The following is a 19,017-nucleotide window of genomic DNA, read 5'->3' as shown; positions in this document are numbered from 1 at the left end:
GATCAGCAGTGAGAGGGAATGCTCTAATAGGGATTTGAAACATCACTGGGGAACACCACAGTCAGGATGAGGCGTCTGGACGTGCTCCTCCTGTCTGGTGTCTCCACAGCAGCGTTCAGAGGCACTAAAGGCTGAGGGTGCACAACAGGGACAAGCACAGGGTGAGAGCCACGTGGGATTCTGCTAAAGACCAGCAGGTAGGAAAAACCCAGAGCCTCAAGTGAGCTGTTTCTAGGGCAGAGATCAACTGGGTGCAGATTAGCAGAGGGAGCAGCGTGAGTGTCCACCAGGGAGGCACAGGGTGCAGGAGATGCTGTCAGAATGAGCTCAGATCACAGATATATGAACCTTGTAGTTATGAAAGCAGCTTATTCCAAACTGCTGCAATCTAAAGTATGTCTGGTTAGGTTATTATTAAATTAACACTTAATTAAGGTCGCCCACCATTTCATCAAACAGTAAGATTTCTTCACGAAGCTTACTTCAGAACTCATAATACCGAGTTTCTGAGGAATCAGATGCTGTATCAGAACCAGCAATCTCCCAATTACAGGAGTAGATGATATTTTCAACAGGGAAAATAAGATCATCAGTGTCATAGAAATGGAGATTAAAAAGACAGATTTAGTAAACAAACGAACAAGAGGTAATCCCTGGTTTTTAGGTCCTTTGTGACTGGCTGCAGCTGTAGCAAATGATCTGACAGCATCCACAGCAAGCTCTGAGCATAATTCCCTGCTCTGACTGAAGTCTCAGGAGCGTGAAAGAAGGGGAGATGAGGAATATCACGTCCACAGAAGAGATGGCTGAAGGAATTCAGGCTAGAGCTGGGTCAGTGAAGGAGGCACAGGGCTGTGTCTTCCCCCACATCACTTTAGTCACGTTGCCAGGACTAACAGGCATGATCTAATTAATTCAGGGTCACAGTCTCTTGTACTCCCTTGTTTGCTCCCTGCCTTCCACTCTGCAGTCAGAGGCTGGCACAGAGCTCTGAGTGAAGCAGGAGGAACCATCAGCAGCGCTCAGAGATGTGCAGGCACACATCTGGGACTGAGCAGCCCCTCTCCATCTCCTCCTGCCCCCTTTATTCTGCAGGCCTGCCTCTGGAATGGCCTCCAGAACTGCTGGAATTCAGACTTGGTGCAAAGAGTCTCACGGGGAGAAAATTGGCAGTAAACAAGAAAACAAAGCCAGTGAAGGAGAAACAAGAAAGGGCATTAAGCAAAATAGTGGGAACTGGTAAACAGGAAATTCTGAGCTTTGAATATCCTGAAAAATATGCTGTAGAACCCAGGTCCATAAAAATGTGACTGGAATCAAGAAACAATTCCTAATTCTTCAGAGAAGAAGCAAGAAAAGGAGTAAAAATAATATGATGCCAGATGATAAACCAGAGGGAGATGGTCAGGCAGAGATACTTTAGAGCCTCCATCCTTTATCATCAAAAGGAAGATATTGTAATGGCTGGGTGCCTGCTGAAGTGATAAGAAGCTAAGAAAAGAATGAATGAATTAGAGGCAGGGTCACAAAGTGGAAGGGTTAAAGAAAAAAAAAAACTAATTGAAAGCATTTGAATAATCTGTGCTCAGCATGAAGGGAAAGAGTTGCAGAAGGTGTAGCTAAACTACTTGTCTCATGGGCTGAGACCTGACTGGGACTATACATGATCCCAAAGGATGAAAACCCAGAAAATGGATGGATAGACTGTCCTGCTGTTAGAAAAATCAGTAACACGTGCATCTTGTGGGTGTGTAAATGAAGTACACACAAGTGAGGCATGAGAGGCCACACACCTTTGTTTCCTTAAATCAGCACACAAGTTCATTCTTTTTATGGCACCTGTTTGCTCAATTTACTCAGCATTTTATGTCTCACTGAAGTTCACTCTGTTACCAGTTTCATCATCTTTTTTCCACCTACAGCCATTCAGGAAGGACCCACTTGATCAGCTACAAGGTTTATGTGATTTCTGAGTCAAGGCATGATGGAATCAGCCTGGTGTTGAGGGGAAACACCATTCCAAGGTGGCCTTGGAAAGCAGAACTTGGCTTCTCTTGTCCTCCACGGGGTGGGAAAAGCAACAGCTTTCAAAATACTTGCTCTGAGCGTATCCTGAGAAAGGAGGACAGATGTAGATTGGGAAGGAGAGGCAGTGGCTGGAAGACAGAAGAGGAGGGTGGATGCTGCCTGGGGAGGGAGGCTGCAGAGACACATCAGCTGGATAGGAATTACCAATGTGACAGTGCCTGAAAAAAAACAACCCATAGCTGTTGTCTTACGTCCTGTTGAGAGGACTAGGGTGTGTAAAACAGGGAAGGCAATTATTCTGCTCTGCTTAGCACCTGATAGCTCTCAGCTGCAGCACTCACACGCTGTTGGGAGGATGCTGGTCCAGGGGAGACAGCCTGGAAGCACAACAAAGGGGTGTAAAATGCTGCAGGAAAAAGGGGAGAGAACAAGGCAGGCCAAGCTTGTTGGAACGAGGAGGAAAGCAACAAGATAGATTAAAACTTAATAAATAAGAGAAGGCCTCAAAAGACAGCTCTTGACGCCCGAGAATTTTGAGGCGCGTCATAAACGCGTGCTCGAGACCGTGGTTTCCCCGGGCTGAATATTTTATTGAAACCACTTGGTTTGGGGCTAAATCGAAATGGAGAGTTCAAGTGGTTTATTGAGCATGGCAGAGAGGGACAGGAGGGTCTCTGGCACTGGTCTGCAAACTGTGTCATGGATTAAAAGATGCCCTGGCTCCCCCAGATGCAAATGGAGGAAAACAAAGATTTGTGCTCTTCTTCAAGCCCTCTTTGCTGCTCACACCTCACTGAGTAGGTCTCTGCTGGGCTATTAATTCTGTGAGCAATTGGACTGGGGAGAATTAGCAGGGAAATCTCGCAGCCACTTTCATTACAGATATTATTGCTGGCTGGCTGCTGTAATCAGCAAAGCCTGTTTCATCAGCGGGATGTGGCAATTTCCATTCTCCTGCCTGTGCTCCCGTCAACAATAACAGCAGAGCCTGTGAGGAACAGCTGACAGTGGGAATTTTGTCTGATGAGAAGGGGGTGGCCAATCCCACCAAAGTTCCCCTTTCTCCTGACTGTGACTGCACAGATTTTGACCAAAACCCTTTTCCTTTGCTATTAGCGACACGGGTGTGAGAATCTCGAGGAGATGATTCCAGAGAGCCCTCAAGCCACACAAGCACTGGGCAGGGGCACCTTTTGCCTTCAGCTGGAGCCTGGGGTGCTCCAGCTGCTGATTTTAAGGTGCTCTGTTTCACTCATCTCTTTGGTGACCGAGACACCGTTTCTGAACCGCTGTTTTTTGGATCTCCACGCACAGAAGAACAAGGCAGCTTTTTTCATCTGCAGGTGCTCAGATGGCTGAGCCTCCTCCCCAGGGTGAGAGCAAAAGGCATGAGGGAGGCAGTGCTTTACCCTGTGAGGGACTGACAGCAGAAGGTTTCATCACCACTGGCTGCTGCACTGCCCAAGAGCAACCCCAGAGCTGTTTCGAGCTCATCAGGCAAGAGAGAATCAACAGGAATCAAGATAAGTGATGAATACTGAAATTGCTGGCTGCATTTTTGAATGCTAAATAGAGAGGAAGAATAAATTCTTTACCCATCAAGGAGTTTCTTTTCGATTATTGCAGTGGAATCATGTTAGTCCACTGGGGCAATGCTCTCTCCCTGGAGGTATTTTTGGTTCAATTACATCAGGGCAGGACACATTTTGTCTCAGCTTTTAAGGCCCATTCTAACCCAAGCCCTTCAATGATTCTGTGAGCCACAAGCCCACTGTAGGCAGTGCCATGAGGGGATGGGGGGATTCAGCTGGTCCTTTTTCTGGTTACCATTCCTTAAGAATCAGAATTAAATTGTATGTTTACCTCCAGGCCACTGAATTTCCTATTCACACGAGGTAATGAATCATTTATGGTTCTTGTCAGAGGAATTAATTCTCCTGTACCTGTGATTTCTTCCCCAAGCACTGATACTCAGCATGGTGACATTCCACACAAGCATCAGCCGCAGCCCTTACCTCTCTCAGGATTTTGAAGGACTCTGTCAAAGCCTTGCTCACAGTCCCCACTCCTTTTGCCTGCAGTTCCTCCACCAGCTGCTTGAAGTGCTGGCAAGAAGAGAGGAAAACCCAAAAAAAAAATCAGAAATGAGTTACAGGCAGGGTGTTCCCTTTGGCCAGGGCAGGAAAGGGCAGCCCAGGAAAGGCTGTGCCCACACAGCTCCAGCAGGACTGCATTTCTCACCCTCTGGACCACTGGCAATCCATGTAAGATTTCCAAAACCACTGGAAATCTGACTTTGCCTTATCTGCTCCTTCAGGGGAAAAAAAAAAACAACAAAAAAACCCATCCTGTGCACCCAAAAGCAACAGGATGGGGGGAAAGGAAAGGAAAGGAAAGGAAAGGAAAGGAAAGGAAAGGAAAGGAAAGGAAAGGAAAGGAAAGGAAAGGAAAGGAAAGGAAAGGAAAGGAAAGGAAAGGAAAGGAAAGGAAAGGAAAGGAAAGGAAAGGAAAGGAAAGGAAAGGAAAGGAAAGGAAAGGAAAGGAAAGGAAAGGAAAGGATCTGAATGCTTGTCTATGACTTAAGCAGGATTGATCTGCTTGGGTGAAACCCTCTCTGTGAGACAGTGCCTGCGATGTTTGGGAATCCTTTGGGAAACACTGCAGCAGACACCACCCTCTGCAGTCATTTTCTGTGATCTAGGGCTAATCTGGGAAAGAAATCTGGTTGTTGAAGGCACCCAGGGATGTAGTAATACAAACTAAAAGAAATGGAAGAGGTAAGGAAAAAAGAAAAACAAAAAAACCAGGAGGAGGAGCTAAAGATACCAGTCAGCCCAGAGGGTGGTGGAGCAGCTGTACACAGGCTGGCCACCTCAGGGCTGCTGAACCCTCCTGCATTAGAGCAGCAAAACCCTCCTCAGAGAGGGCAGTCCCCCCTGAGGCAGGATCAGGCCAGGCTGAGAACACATTCACCAGGAAAGGACTGCTAATTCTCATTTCTGAGGGCTGAGGATGCTGGCTGTCGAAGCTGGAGACCTTTTTCCCTCTGCACACAGGTTTTAACAGGGCAGCCTGGGCTAGGGCTGCTCGTGGTCATGGGGACACAGGGGTGCTGTGGGTGGGCACTGAACCAGCTCCTGAAATGCAAACCCTGCTCCTTGTCCCTGCAGTTTCACCTCACAGCATCTCAACCCCCTGCTCTGCTACCTGAGTTAGGCTGGGAGGTTCCTGCTACTCACCTCTCTGTTATCTCTGTCTGCTTGGACCAGGATACCCTTAAAACAGGGCTCGATAAAATGAACATAATCATTGTACTGCAAAGAGAAAACAAAAAGAAAGGGGTTGTCTTGGGAGACAATTCACAACATGGGTTCATGGCCTAGGTGGATGCTCAGAAAATGGAGCATTATGCCATTTTATACCTATTTCCCTTCAAAATTGTTTATAGTGATCATGGCAAAGCAGGACTTTGATAAATCTTCTGTTTGTTTGAATAACACATTAATTAAAATTTTGCTGAGCTCCAGCTGAGCACATCTACACATACAAAGTTACCTTTTCTTTTCCCCCCACCACTCACACCACCAAATTTTTATCCTCACTTTATGAACTTGCATCCCTGGACTTGCTTCCAGAATTTTTTTTGCAAGGAGTTTTGACTTCTGGAGACTCTGTGAGCCCCCAGCTGAACCCTGCTTGCAGCCTCTGAGCAAGAACAAACCAGGCCAGCACACATCCAGTGCACCGGGATAATGAGGGGACAGGATGATTCTGGGCTGCTGCAGGTGAGATAAAGCTTGCTCAGACCCCTGTGAACCTCCTCCTGCGAGGTTCAGGAGAGTGCAATTCCTAAGAGGCCACTCAGCTGATCAATAGGAGCTTAGGTCAGGCTTTAATGTCTCTGAGCCAGCAGGTTCTTGGTCTGAGTGCAGTAAATGAATATAAATATATATATATATAAAGCATGGTATTTCTGAGATTGTTTTTGAAGAGCAGATGATATTTCAAACTCCTTAATGACTCTGCCCCCCTCCCCATTTTTCTGCCAACACTGTTCACTCTTCCATCTGCCCAGTCATATAAAGACAGAATTGTTGCCACTGGAGTTTCTAATTAGCTAACATAAGAAGCTATCAACAAAAAGTAGAATTTATATCTCAGTGGCTGTGCCCTGGCAAGCTATCATAGAAGGAAGCCTGGGGAAGGAGATGGTGTTTGAATTAGCTTTGGAAATTAGAAGGCGAGGAGCCTTTAACGTGGCACCAGTCTCGCTATGAGCCATGGAAAGAAGTTTTGCTTTCTGTGCTCAGTGCTGCTGGTTCTGAGTGGGTAACCAGCCCATCCTCACCCTGCCAGGGCTCAGAAAGGAGGAGAGTAACGCTGAGGTTTAGCCCAAGCCCCAGGCAGGCCCAGCTGTGGAGCTGGGAGCGCAGCCTTGCAGGATGCTGTGCACAAAGAGGCACGTGGTGGTAATTTTCGAGTCTGGAAAGGTTATCCTGAGGATCACACCGCTGCTGCTGGACCCAAACACAGCCTTGTGGCAAGCTAGGTGAATTATTAGCTCAGGTCCCTGCTAGCTCAGGGGTCTCCCTGCAGCCCTTTGTTATCTGCTGCACTTGCACCCCTAAGAGAGAAAGAAGAGGCAGCCACCCTGCTGAGCACACAAAACTGCCTTCCCAAGGGGAATCTGTGTGGATCCCTCATCCCACAGAGGTGCTGCTGTAGGTAGGTGACTGGGATTTGCTGAGGGGAAGCAGGAGAGGCAGCAGGGAGGCAGCTCAGCCCCGGAGCAGAGGCAGACGTACTGCAATGATGTTGACAAAGTCGTTTTCTCCCAGAGTATCCAGAATGGTGACGATGGTGTGCTTGGCAATGGTCATCCTCAGGCCCTTCATGCTGCCACTGACATCCACAATGATGACAATGTCCTTGGGAGAGGTGGCTGCCTGGATGTACCTGCAGGGCAGAGAGGGAAGCAGGCTGAGAGTGGGGAGGAGGAACGCAGGACACGCCGCTGGAGCCACGTGTTGGGTGGCAATGCAAGATGGAACCAAAAGGATGTGTTCTATAACCAGCTGTTAAAACCAGCTGGGACACTGTTCTTTATCTCTCCCACCACCCATCCTCCCTCCAAGGGGAAATCTGCTGTTCATGGGCCATTGAATCCCACTGCAGGACTGATAAAATTCCCTCATCCATTGGGAGATGCTCCAGCCAGGGACAGGAACCAAGCATTCCTACCTGGATATAATCTGAGATTTGGAACAGCACAGCAGCCTTTCTGCACTGGATGCCAGAGGAAAACAGGAGCCATCTACAGCCCTGGAGCTGCAGAGGAGAACTGCAGCCTTCTACAGGATCTGTGCTTCAGCAGAACCACATCTGTCACTGCAGGAGAGCTGCAGCCAGCATTTAATGGGACTGCTACCAACAGCCTGCCCAACAGGGTGTCAGGTTGTACCCTGACTCTGTCAGTGGTGGTTTCTTGTTGGTTTTTTTAGTTTTTTTTCTTTTAATTTTCCTAGTAAAGAACTGTTATTCCCATTCCCATATCTTTGCCTGAGCGCCCCTTGATTTCAAGATTATAATAATTGAGAGGGTGGGGGGTTTTCATATTTTCCATTTCAAGGGAGGTTCCTGCCTGCCTTAGCAGACTCCTGTCCTTTCAAACCAGAACACACCACGTGCACCGTGAGCACAGCTCCCAGCAGCAGCAGCAGGCCAGCTCCCTTCCCATGCTGGGCAGTGCTGAGCCCACTGCAGACACCCAGAATGACAATTGTTGAAGCCTGCTGAGCTTTAGCCATGCTGAGCAGGCAGAGTAAACACCCCACAGCTCTGCAACCTCAATATCCCCACCTCCCTTTCACAGAGGTGCCATTTCCACGTGGCACGTGTTGGGTGCCACAGGGAAAAGCTGCTGCTGGCAGGGCTCCCTATCCTGCTATCACCTTTGTTTATGTGCCCCCATCTCCTGCAGGGCATTCATTACTGATCAGCAACTCGCCAAAATGTCACCCTGGGGAGGAGGGAGAGAGGAAGGATGAAAGGTGCTTTGGCCAAGCCTCTCCAAAACTTACCAGCCACGGTTTCTGCAGTCAAAGGAGATGACTCCGTTCTCATCTGGTAACCACTTTATTCCTGGAGAGAGCAGCCAGAGGAGCAGTCAGCACACACAGACAGACAGACACCTGCTCCCTGCTCCCCAGGCACTGCTGCTGCTCCCTGCCTAGCCCAGGCCAGCCACAGCAGTGCCCATCCTGCACAAAAACAAACGGAGCTGCTGGGGCTTTGCCAGCTCTGAGTAAACTGTTTATTGAACTTCTCTTTAAATAAATGTACCTGGGCATAGTCTGTGTGAGTTTGGGAAGCAGCTGCTGGCACTTTGAACTTCTTGTGGCTCTCAACAACAGATTGTTTCTCTCCCAGAGGGTGGTTGAGAGCATAAAAAGGGAGCAGCAGTGACAGGGAAGCGTCCCAGATTCCCTGCCACAGGCTCTGATCACAGCCACCTCTGCTCTCCCCTTGCCCAGCACGTGCCAGGCCACAGAACAAGGGCATGCAGCCTTCTGACTGAGTGGCCACCATCCAGTCTGCAGCTGCAGAGCATCTCACACGCTCCTGTGAGCACAGGACAGCCCTGCTCTGGTGTCCTGAGAGCTTTTTGGGGGACCCCTGCCAGCAGACTCCTCTGGGGTCACGAGAGCAGCGTGCCTGAGTGGCTGGTTCTAATGAGAGAAAATGGTTTATGCCTGCAGAATGCTTCCTCCAGCCTCATCAGCACATGCAGGAGGGTTTTGCTCACTTAGGATGCCCCCAGACTGCCCAGATTGGGCTTTTCTTCCACGGCACAGACCCTGTCCTGATTAAACTCTTAATCTCTACTCTTTTACCTGGGTACAGCCTGAAGAATCCAGTGGAGCTGCCAAAGTACTGCCAGGTCAGTGTGGGATCCCTTTCAAAGTTGTCCACAAAAATCGGATTCAGGGCTTCTGACATGTAAACCCCATTGAGGATGTCTGGGTCTGTGGGGGAGAAAAGCGTGTAAAAAGAGGAAAGACCTCCACCACCCCTGCTGGAGGAGAGGGATGGGAACAAAGGCAGCTCCAGGAGGAATGCAACCTCATCTAAGGGTTTTACATGTGGCTCTTGAGATGCAGCTGCCTGATGCATCACTGACAGCCTTCCTACAAGGACTGACCAAATTAATGCTGGGTGTAATCAGCTGAGATGGAAGAGCCCTGGGATTTACACAGTTGTGCTCTCTCTCCTCTTCCCTCATCAAATCTTTCTTTCCTTCTTTGCCTGCCCCTTCCTTGACAAAGCCTGGGCTGTCCAACCATGCTCCCATCCCCTCAGAATCGACAGGAAGCTGCAGATATCAAGAACTCCCAGGAGGCAGAGAATATTTGGTGTCTGTGTTGACTCAGCCTCAGGAGACCAAAGAGAGCAGCAGCTGTAGAAACAGTGAGAAACTGGGCATTGTAGGATTTACTGCATTGGTGTGGAAAAGGGTGGGGCTTTCACCTACTAACTAGTAAAGTTAGTAGCTTTACTAAAGGCAGTTTGGGTCAAAATGAGGGGAAACAGAATTGTGACTGCCCAGGGATGAGGCCAAAGGAGGTCCAAGAGAGGTTTTCCAAGAGCAGATTGTACCCCAGCCCTGTCACAGTGACAGCACAGACGTGGCTGTGTCCCCTAGGACAGCACATTTCCAACCCTGCCTTTTTCTGTTTGTTTGTTTTTCCCCTGTCAGTTGTTGTTTTTCTCTTCCCATCCTTGTCTCCAGTGTTACTGCTGATAATTTCCCCTAAAGGAGGGGGAGAGCAGAGGCCATTACCTTTGTTGTAGACATTGGTGGGCAGCTGGATATCGCTGTAGGTTGTGTTCACCAGCAGGTTATTGAAATGCTCATTTGGCTCCAGAATGAATTCATCCCCAAGCTCCACGTAATTGTCATTTTCATCCTTATCATTAATCAGGAGAGAGTTGTAGTAATCAAACTGTTGATGAAGACAATGGAAAAGAGACAAGGAGAGAACAGGACAGACTGTTACCAGCACTGCCAGGGGGGAAAAAAACACTCTTCAAAACAAAGAGGGGACATATGGAGAATCCTTCAAAGAGGATCAAAATGAGCCACAAACAAGCTATTACCCACTGCAAGTGTCAAGCTGCTCAGATGATGGTTTCTGGCCAGTTTGTTGTTGCCATGTGCCCACTGAAGGCACTGCCAGTGCCAGGAGCTTTGCCTGAGAGCCCCTTAGGACAGAGGGACAGGGGACAGGGTCCTGTGGCCCCTCGGAGGTGTTTGGGGGATCAGCTGGAAAGGAGCAGTGCCTGCAGGGTTTGGCTGCCAGGTTTAGCACAGGACACAGCACTGACCTCTCCTGCCCTGTCTCTGCAGCTGTCACTCCCTGAGTTAACTCCTGCTGGACATCCAGCCAGGATTATCCCCTCATCCTGTCACCCCAAGCAGCGAGAGCAAAGGATCAAGCAGAAGGTGCTCAAAGACAATGCAGTGTCTTCCCACAAGCTGTGAAGGTCACTGGGGATTTACCATCCACAGGCACTTCACTACATTCAGGGAGTTCTTCGTCCTCAGATAACCCTAAGATGGTTTTGCTGACTTTACCTGAGCCAGAGGTTAGGTAGGGATTAGTGTTCAAGCACTAGGGTGCAAATTCAGAGTTGTGTACCTCAACTCACCCATGGCCCTTACTGGGAAGGCAGCAGGCCCAACTAACATGACTAGAGGGACTCTTTTAAAAAAAAAAAAAGGGAGAAAAAGTGAGATGAAATTAGCAGCTAGCTTGATTTCAAGGAGTGTTTTCATTTTCTTTTCCCCAGCACTGAGACATGTGCTTGCAGGGGTGGCCTGTCCTGCTAAGCTGAGCTTGCACTGTGGACAGAGGATTCCTTCCACAGCCCCTTCACTCCAGCTCCCCTCACCAGCAATAATCCCATAGCTTGGCCACAACAAACTGTTATTAACAGAAAGCCAATTATCCAAATTGCTTGGACAGCACCAGACTTTCACCTTAAGGGAAGTCCTGACAAGTGGGTGTCTGTCTGGTACAGAAAAGATGACGGGAGCTGTTAAGAAAGATGGTGAGAAACTCAGTTCATTTGGTTCATGAAGGGTTCATGTGGGTATTTGTAACAGCATCCTCCTCATTGTTCATTCACACTCAATTTTTAGCTCATTTTCCAGTCAAGTAACCCACAAAGTGCCAGCTAATTTGCACTGAAATGTCACAGTGTTGGCTGTGCAGTAAAAGTAACACCAATAATATTATGCAGCCCCATGTCTTCCCAAATCCTTCCCCTCCCAGAGCCAAAAGGACCAATCTGCTTGGTGTTGCTGGGTCTGGGATGTGCCAGGGATGTCTCCTGCTGGCAGGACAAGCTGACAGTGTCCTGCAGGCAAGGCAGCTCCTGGCTGAGCCTGCCCATTCCACGTCTGGTCTGTGGCCAGGGTGAGCTCACCTCCAGAGAGGAGTTGTACTCGTGGTTCAGATCTGCATCTTCTGCTGCTTCCACCAGCCTCTAAAGCAAGCACAGAGAGAGACAGAGGGTGAGTGGGTGCTGTGGCTAAGGCCCTCCAGATGTTCTCCCAGCTGTGTCAGCCTCCTTCACCACAACCAAGCCTGGGGTTATAATCTTCCCTCTTGCCCTCCTCTCCTGGTGTTCTGTGCTGTGATTTTACAGCTTGGAAGGTACATTATTTGCAGCTGTTTGCTGCCAAGTGCGTTCACACCCACTCACCCCAGAGTCCCTGCTAAACTCCTGAGCAATTTTAGGTACCACAGGACGTGTACAAACAGAAACAGGTCCGTTTAGAGAAACAACAGACAGATTTAATTTCATTTTCCATGAACCCTTCCAAAAGCCATGGGAAAAGCATTTCAGCCCCAGCTTGATGTCAGTATCTCATCAAAGGAAAAGCCCTTGTGGGAGTCTCAGTCTGGTATTGTTACTGAGACAAAGACCATGCCTGGATTTCGTAAAGGGCTCGGCGATGCTGTGGCCATTTGTAAGCTTTTCCCATTTATGGAAGGCAATAAAATCAGCCAGTTTTCTCCAGTGTGATGCTTCAGGGCACTAATTCCCAATTGGTCCAGACTGGGAAGGGATCCAGCTAAACACATAAGTGTTTTTGGGGCTGCACAATCAGCAACAGTCTCAGCAAAACTACGTTTTGCTCCCTCACAAAGGATAAGTCAATCCAAACACTGGAAAAGTCTGGCCAAGAATTTAATGTTATGGACCAAAGCTCCGGGACTAAATATGCCCACATTTCACTTTTTGATTCAAATTATGTGTTTCTGGATGACTTTTCCACATTAGAAGCCTTAAACAGTCAAGGCTCTGTGACTACAGAAATATGCTTTTCATAGTAGGTAAATACAGGGGAATATGATGGATCCTTGGATGCAGGAAGCAAGAGGGGCCAGAACCATTACCTGCTCTGATCTCCCGCACTGCAACAGCTACAGACCCCTTGCCACCTCCTCCACACTTCCCCATGTACACAGCTGGAAATCCAAGCTCCTTCCTCTCAGCCTGTGCTCAGGAGGTGCAGAAATCCCCCTCGAGCCACACACACAGCTGAAACAAGCCCCTGGTCTCCAGCAGCCAGAGCCCATTCTGGAAGGATGAACCGGGTTTTTCACTTTGGAGACGTTTTCTTTCCCCTCCCTTTTTAAGCAGCCCGTCTCCTGCAAGAGCTCTCCTTCCCTCGTATTTATTCCTAGACTTTGTTTTTGTCTTCTGTTGCCATCTGAGCGGAGGGAGAAGCCAGCATCCCCTTGTCTGAGCGCCCACATCCTCCCACCGCTGTCTGCTTGGAGCTCAGCGGCACCAGCAGCCTCCTGCTCGGGCAGGGAAATCCTCACACAACCCCTGTACCCACACTCTGCTGGGCAGCCTGTGCCTGCTGCCCCAGGGCTCCAGGACACCAGCTCCTGCCCAAAACCCCGCTGGTCATACCTCAACAGCCTCCACCTTCCTGCGGAGCATGCTCTCCATCTGCTCCGAGAACTTCTTCACCAGCTCCAGGCCGTCCACCTCCTTGATTTTCAGAGTTGGCTCCACGTCTTTGTACTTCTACCCAAGGGAAAGAAGGGAATCCTGCTGAGCAGGAGGCTCTCAGGGAGAGGGATGAAGCTGTTATTGCTAGCTGGGTATTGTCTTTGTGTTGAAACAACCTTCTCCCACCTTTGCCTTTCCAGGTCAGTGGCTCTAACTCAAAGCACTCTGACCACGTGGAAACCAAAACTGATCCAACTGTGAGCTTGTGGCTGCTGGAAGCAGCAATGCACCTGAGGCTATCAGTGCCCACAAATTAGAGAGAGAAGCAGAAAGCTGACTTTAAAAAAGCTGAAGTGTGTGCTGTGTGTGTGTAACACCAGGGTTACACACATCTCACACCTCCAGCCGGCTGGAGGCAGAGGGGATGGAGCTGTGTGCTGCCATGCAGCTCCTCCTGGGCCACACGTGCCTGGGGAGGGGTCCTGGCAGTGCAGGGGCTCCCCAGAGCCACCACATCTCTGGGGGAACTTGCCAGGTGTCCAGCAAGAAGGGTCTGCTCAGAGACTGCCAGGGAAAGCTGAGATTAGACAGCTATGGTGCCACTGACTGGGCAGCCAGGAGCATCATTTAGGCCAAGAGGCAATTCCCAAAACCTAGGAACTGTGAGCATGCTGCTGCCTCTGTAATGAGGAGGATCTAGATCTGATCTCTTTATCAGCTTCAGAGATAACCAGTTTATTCTCACCACGTTTCATATAACACAGGAATTTAAAAAAAAACCCAGGAGTACATCTAAACTCTGTAACCATAATCTGCCTCTTTAAATCTGCTCCTTTAAGACTGGGTACAATGGCCTTTATTTCTCCTTTCCAAAAAATCCCACAGCTAGCAAAGATAGCCAGAAAGAAAAAGCAAAGAAACCCGTGAAAGGACACAGGATGATGAACTTGTTTCAGAAAAGACAGAACCTGATCTCCTGAGCAGAGTGGAAACACAAAGGCAGCCAATTGCAATTCCCTGGTCCCTCATGGTCAGTTTTGTCTGCAGTGTGTGCAGCCCCACTCCATCCCCACCTTGTGCCAGCACCCCAGCAGCAATCCCAGCCAGGGCTGGGCTTCTTGTGCTGGGCAAGACAAAAATGAGGTGGTGAAAAGGGCAAGGAGATGGCAGGGCATAGATGTACAAAGCACATGCAGTGGGAGACTTCTCCAGGGTCAAAGCTGTTCAGGAATAAGCAGTTTATTATTTGGGGAGAGGGAGGAAAGGACCCATTTCCACCAGCAGCAGCTTGCATGTGGTCAGGGAGGGAGAGAGAGAAGGAGAAGGGAGTGAGAGTTGAGAGAGGTGAGGGTAAGAGAAGGTAAAAGTAAGAGCAAGAGAAGCATGGAAGTTAAGAGTAAGAGGGGAGAGGGGATAAGGGAATAAGAGTTAAGAGAAGGGAATAAGAATTAAGACAGTGAAGCTCTTGTTACAATACATTATATCCTTTTCTATAGTGAAGATTCTAATTCCCAGTATCCAACCAGTACAGGACACACATCCTATAGAATTTACATATAGCCTAGAAGAACTGCTACATTACCATACAGTGTTACATTTTAAACTCTAAAATCTACTCTTCAAATTCTTCTCTTGCTGCTTTTGACTTTTGGATTCTCTATCAGCAGAAGGGTATTGTTCTACCAACAGGGATTCTCCTTTAGCTGGCTAAACTGTTGTTCTTTGGTTATACAGTAACTAGCACTCAGTATCCTATGGCTCAAAGCTGGTTTTCATTTCTATTTCGATTCCAGGTTTCATGTTTTCAGAATCTTTTGCTAAACAATCACATTCATCAGGTTTCCCTGTCTCACCCTCCCCTGAGCAGGGGCTCAGGTCGCTTTCCAATTCCAGGGAAGAGGCAAGGAGAGGACTTTGCACGTGTTCAGGGTGAGCCCATGGAGCCTCTTTTGTCCAAGAAGCTCCTTGAGCATCCAGGGGCTTGGCTGGGCAGGGGCAGGGGAGGAAATGCCTGGAGGCTGGGGCAGGCTGAGGAGCTCAGACAGAAATAGCAGCAGCATCCAGCCCGCAGGCACGCCAGGGAGGCTGCTGATTAACAGCAAGGGTTTTACTGGATTAAAAAGGCCAGGCCTGGCCTCCCCTGTGCCAGGGAGCTGGGACAGGCAGCCAGGGCAAGCAGGAGGAGGAGGAGGAGGAGGGATTGAGGAGGAAGGTTGGGGTGAGCACGCTGCCAGAAGAGCGATGTGCAGCCACCAGCCCCGAGCGTGGTCCCTGGGCGGTGAGGAGACCACAGCAGCCATCCTGTGCTGTCTGTCCCTCCAGCTCCCTCAGCAGCCAGGAGAGAAGTGATCTCTGCCAGGCTGGCCTTTAATCAGCCTCTGCTCGGGGGGAGAGGGTAATCTCTGCTGGGAGAGCTCAGCGAGGGGGGGACACAGCACACGCTGCACAAAGTGACCTGCCACCCCCTCCCTCCACAGCAACAGGGCTTCTCCCCCCTCTCAGCTCAGTTTTTAATGTCCTTTCGGCACAAGAAGATGTTGCTGGGGTGAAAGGAGTAGTGAGAAATCACAAGCAGTCTGCTAATGGCATACATGTCTCAGCCTTGAGATCCAGCCAGAGATGAGATAAAAAATCCCCCCCCAAAAAACCCACTTTTCTGCAAAGTTCCAGTTCCCTAAGGAATGCACCAGGTTTGAGCTCAAACCCTGCTCGAGGGTTTTTCCTACAAATGAACCAGCAAACCACTTAGTGCCTCTTTTCCTGCCACGGATATCTCTGGCTACTGATGATAATTCATCCAGGATTTTCTAAGCGTGGGCAGCAGAGCTGTGATTTCCATACTGCCACCAGACACCACGGCTGAGAGTCAGCCCAGGTGCTTGGAGCTGGCCAAGATTATCCTGTAAAACCCGTGTATCAGATCATTCTAAGTCACAGAACAGGAGTCAGGCTTGGGAGGACTGGCTGAAAGGATCTGATGTTGAAAAGAGGCCAAAAAGTTAGCTCAGCTCTAACAGAAAACCTTTTCTTATTCATCTAGCACTTAGCATTCCCTTAACACAGCAGGAGCAATTCATTAAGATTCCCCTTCTGCAGTAACGGGGGTGGTGATTTAAAAGTAGAATATCCAGAATTCGGTATCCTAAGTTTTATCTGTGAACAGAGATATGTCACCAAATATATATTCTTGTTCCCACCTCCATAAAATTCAGCCTATTGAAGGAGACAGTGCTGCATTACTCACTGAGAGTGGAACTAAATTAAGAGTGTGAAAGACATTCCTTTCATCTTCACCCAGGAAAATGTCTTGACTGAACTTCTCAAGTTTTGCCTGTTCTTTGCCGTGTTTTTTGGGCTTTCTAATAACAGCAGGGCAAAGCTCTGATAAGCTCAGAGTAAAAGCCTGCCCTTGGGGATTCAAGTCTGTTAGCTCACCAGCTCTCTGGGAATGATATATCCTGCTAGGAACTCGACTGCTTGAGTTTGCAAGATGATTTTAGGGTTCCTTTGGAGGAAACCAACAAAAAGTCAAAAAAACACTAAGCAAATTCAGGAAGTCAATGCCAAGTATTAAAGACAAATGCATGCAAAGCATTCAACAGCTGAAAAATGATGACTCTCACAGCAACAACAAGCTGGGTACTTCAAGACTATTAGGGGGAGGCACAAAATAAGATACAAACTGAGATAACAGCACCTTCTGTATTTCCTCAAAGACAAAACTCTTGTTGGCTTAGACAAGCACTGAGAAAAGAATGGCCTGGACCTCCTCACCCTCACCTCCTCACCAGCCCTGCTGGTCTGGGCACACCCAAAAGAGAAATATTTGATGTGAAAAACAAGCCATAGCCCAAAAACCAGAAAGGTGCCTGGGGAGAAGGTGAATCCTTGTGTTGAATTTCCAGACTTTGCTGTGTTTGGCTCCCCAGGCCTAACATGCCCATGAAATGCAATGATCTCCATTAAGTTATTTGGGGTCTGTCAGGGTGCATGAAAGCAGTATTTTATGGTAAAAGATCTGTCTGCATCCCCTTGTAGTGCTGGAGGTGCCAGGGATGCAGAGGGAGCCCTCTGGGATGGTCTCTGGGCTGATGAACAGGGAGAAGGTGCCCAACTAGCCAAGGGGGCTGAGAGAAGGACTGAAGTGAGCTCTGGTGCTTCTCCCATTCCCTCATTTCCCAGGGAAACATCAGGAGATGGAAAAGCTCAACAGGTGGGGCTGGGAGATAAATTTGAGCTGCTTAAACTGCTGAAGTGAGGGCAGAGCACAGCACAAGATGAACTGAGGAGATGAGTCTTTGCTGGAGGCTCAAGCTCACCTGTAGCCCCTGCTCAAGGTGACATTTCCCTGCTGGGTCACAGACACTTTGCCTCGGGGATCTATGGCCTGGGGACCCCAGGGGACAAGAGGCAGGGCAGAAGCATCATCACAGCTGCTAAAAGCCCAGCTTTAGCCTGCAGCCACATCCTGCTGCAGCTGCCTCGTGGCTAGTGAGAGAAGTGCCTCCATCAGGTCTGACAGCTTTCTATTGCAGGGTGCCTCTTTCCTCCCAGGAAGAGCTGATGATCAGCACAGACCTTGGTGGTGGCTGCTGAAAGCCTGTCCTGGTCAAAGTTAGTGCTGCAGGACATGATCCCTTACTCCAAGCAAAAATCTGGGGACAGGGAAAGAGGGCTTAGCTGCAGGGCAAGGGATACCCAAATCCTGTGTTTTTCTGGGATGTGGGCAGAATTGCTGACATGAGGACAGAAGTCAGACACCTGGAATGTGTAAGGGGAAACTCGTGGCTTCTGGTGGAGAATCAGTGAGGAAAAATGTGGATGGCCACAAAGTGGAGCCTGCATTCCTTTGGGTGCAGCCAGCAGTGCCCCAGGGCAGCTCTTGGGAGGTGCAGGACAGAGATTTCAGGTCTGAAAGAGGAGCAGCCATTCACCTCTGACTCAAGGGAGCTTCAGCTCAGCTGCAGAAAGGCACCATTTGTTGAAAGCCCCTGGAGCTGCACCCTCAGATGCTGGTGGGGAGTTCACTGCAATATATCACCTGTGTGCAAGCCAAGCAAAGCTCTGCCCACCCCTGGGCTTCCAGGAGCAGAGGCTGAAGGGCAAAATGCAAAGAATTGAGAAAAAACTGGCTGAATACAGATGAGAAAGGGAAAAAAAAAATCAATTAGAGCCATCTGGAGGAACTCAGGAGGGGATGGTGGGGTGACAGTGAGCAGGTGAGTGATGAGGAGCAGGAGGAGCGAAGGCTCAGCACAGAAGTGATCATCAGAGGGGAAACATGGGGAGTGCTGTGCTAAACAGTATTTTTAAGAAGAAATGGTACAACTGAGGTGTTCAGCAACAGCTGATGGAAGCAGGGAAGGTGCTGAATGTTCTCCCTCTCCAGCTCATGGGGAATGGCCACAGGACATCACTCTGGGCTCAGGGATAGGGAGATCCATGGTTTTCAAAGAGAGCTGCACACCAGTGTCTCATTCCTCCACCACCCTGGGGTGTCACCCTGAAAAATCAAGTTTTCTGCCATTGTTTTCATAGTTTCTAATCACTTTTCCAGGAAAGTGGCTATAAACATAGGTGTTTATCCATTCCATTAAAGATACGCCTTTTGATGGATGTTCCTTATGGCCAGTGTGGTTGGGAAGGTGGTGACCTGACTATCCAATCCCTGAATCTACAAATAGTGAAGTGACAGAATAAATCCTCCTCTTCCTCTACCACACCTTGAGTGGTGTCTGTGTAAATCCTTTTTTGTCTGACAGTGGCACTGGGGGAAGCCCTGGAGGGGACTTGGGAGGGGACAGGAAGCAAAGGGAACCCTGCCAGGTTTTGCCTACCTTCTGCAGCAGGAGAGAGCCTGAGTACTTGGTGACAATGGAGTACAGCTCCCCTCCAAAGGCATCTGCCCAGGACTTCACCCTAAAAAAAAAAATAAAAGGGCCAAAAGAAGGAAAA

At 49.0% G+C, this 19,017-nt stretch overlaps 1 protein-coding gene across 1 annotated transcript in view; it reads right to left on the bottom strand.

Annotated features, from left to right (window-relative positions):
- CACNA2D4 (calcium voltage-gated channel auxiliary subunit alpha2delta 4) overlaps positions 1 to 19,017 on the bottom strand; it is a 121,716-nt gene that overhangs the window by 96,527 nt on the left and 6,172 nt on the right. Inside the window, exons 2-10 of the mRNA XM_023925803.2 lie at positions 18,900 to 18,981; positions 13,021 to 13,137; positions 11,518 to 11,577; positions 9,869 to 10,031; positions 8,922 to 9,053; positions 8,109 to 8,169; positions 6,834 to 6,984; positions 5,268 to 5,342; positions 4,044 to 4,133 (exon numbers count right to left, since the gene is read on the bottom strand). Of these exons, the coding sequence (XP_023781571.2) occupies positions 4,044 to 4,133; positions 5,268 to 5,342; positions 6,834 to 6,984; positions 8,109 to 8,169; positions 8,922 to 9,053; positions 9,869 to 10,031; positions 11,518 to 11,577; positions 13,021 to 13,137; positions 18,900 to 18,981 (931 nt within the window). The remainder of the gene's footprint in view (positions 1 to 4,043; positions 4,134 to 5,267; positions 5,343 to 6,833; positions 6,985 to 8,108; positions 8,170 to 8,921; positions 9,054 to 9,868; positions 10,032 to 11,517; positions 11,578 to 13,020; positions 13,138 to 18,899; positions 18,982 to 19,017) is intronic.

The sequence above is a fragment of the Cyanistes caeruleus genome, chromosome 4 (genome assembly GCF_971803275.1).
Source record: "Cyanistes caeruleus chromosome 4, bCyaCae1.hap1.1, whole genome shotgun sequence".
Lineage (NCBI taxonomy): Eukaryota > Metazoa > Chordata > Aves > Passeriformes > Paridae > Cyanistes > Cyanistes caeruleus.
Note: the sequence above shows the minus strand (reverse complement) of the source record. Positions and strands in the feature narration are given on the sequence as shown.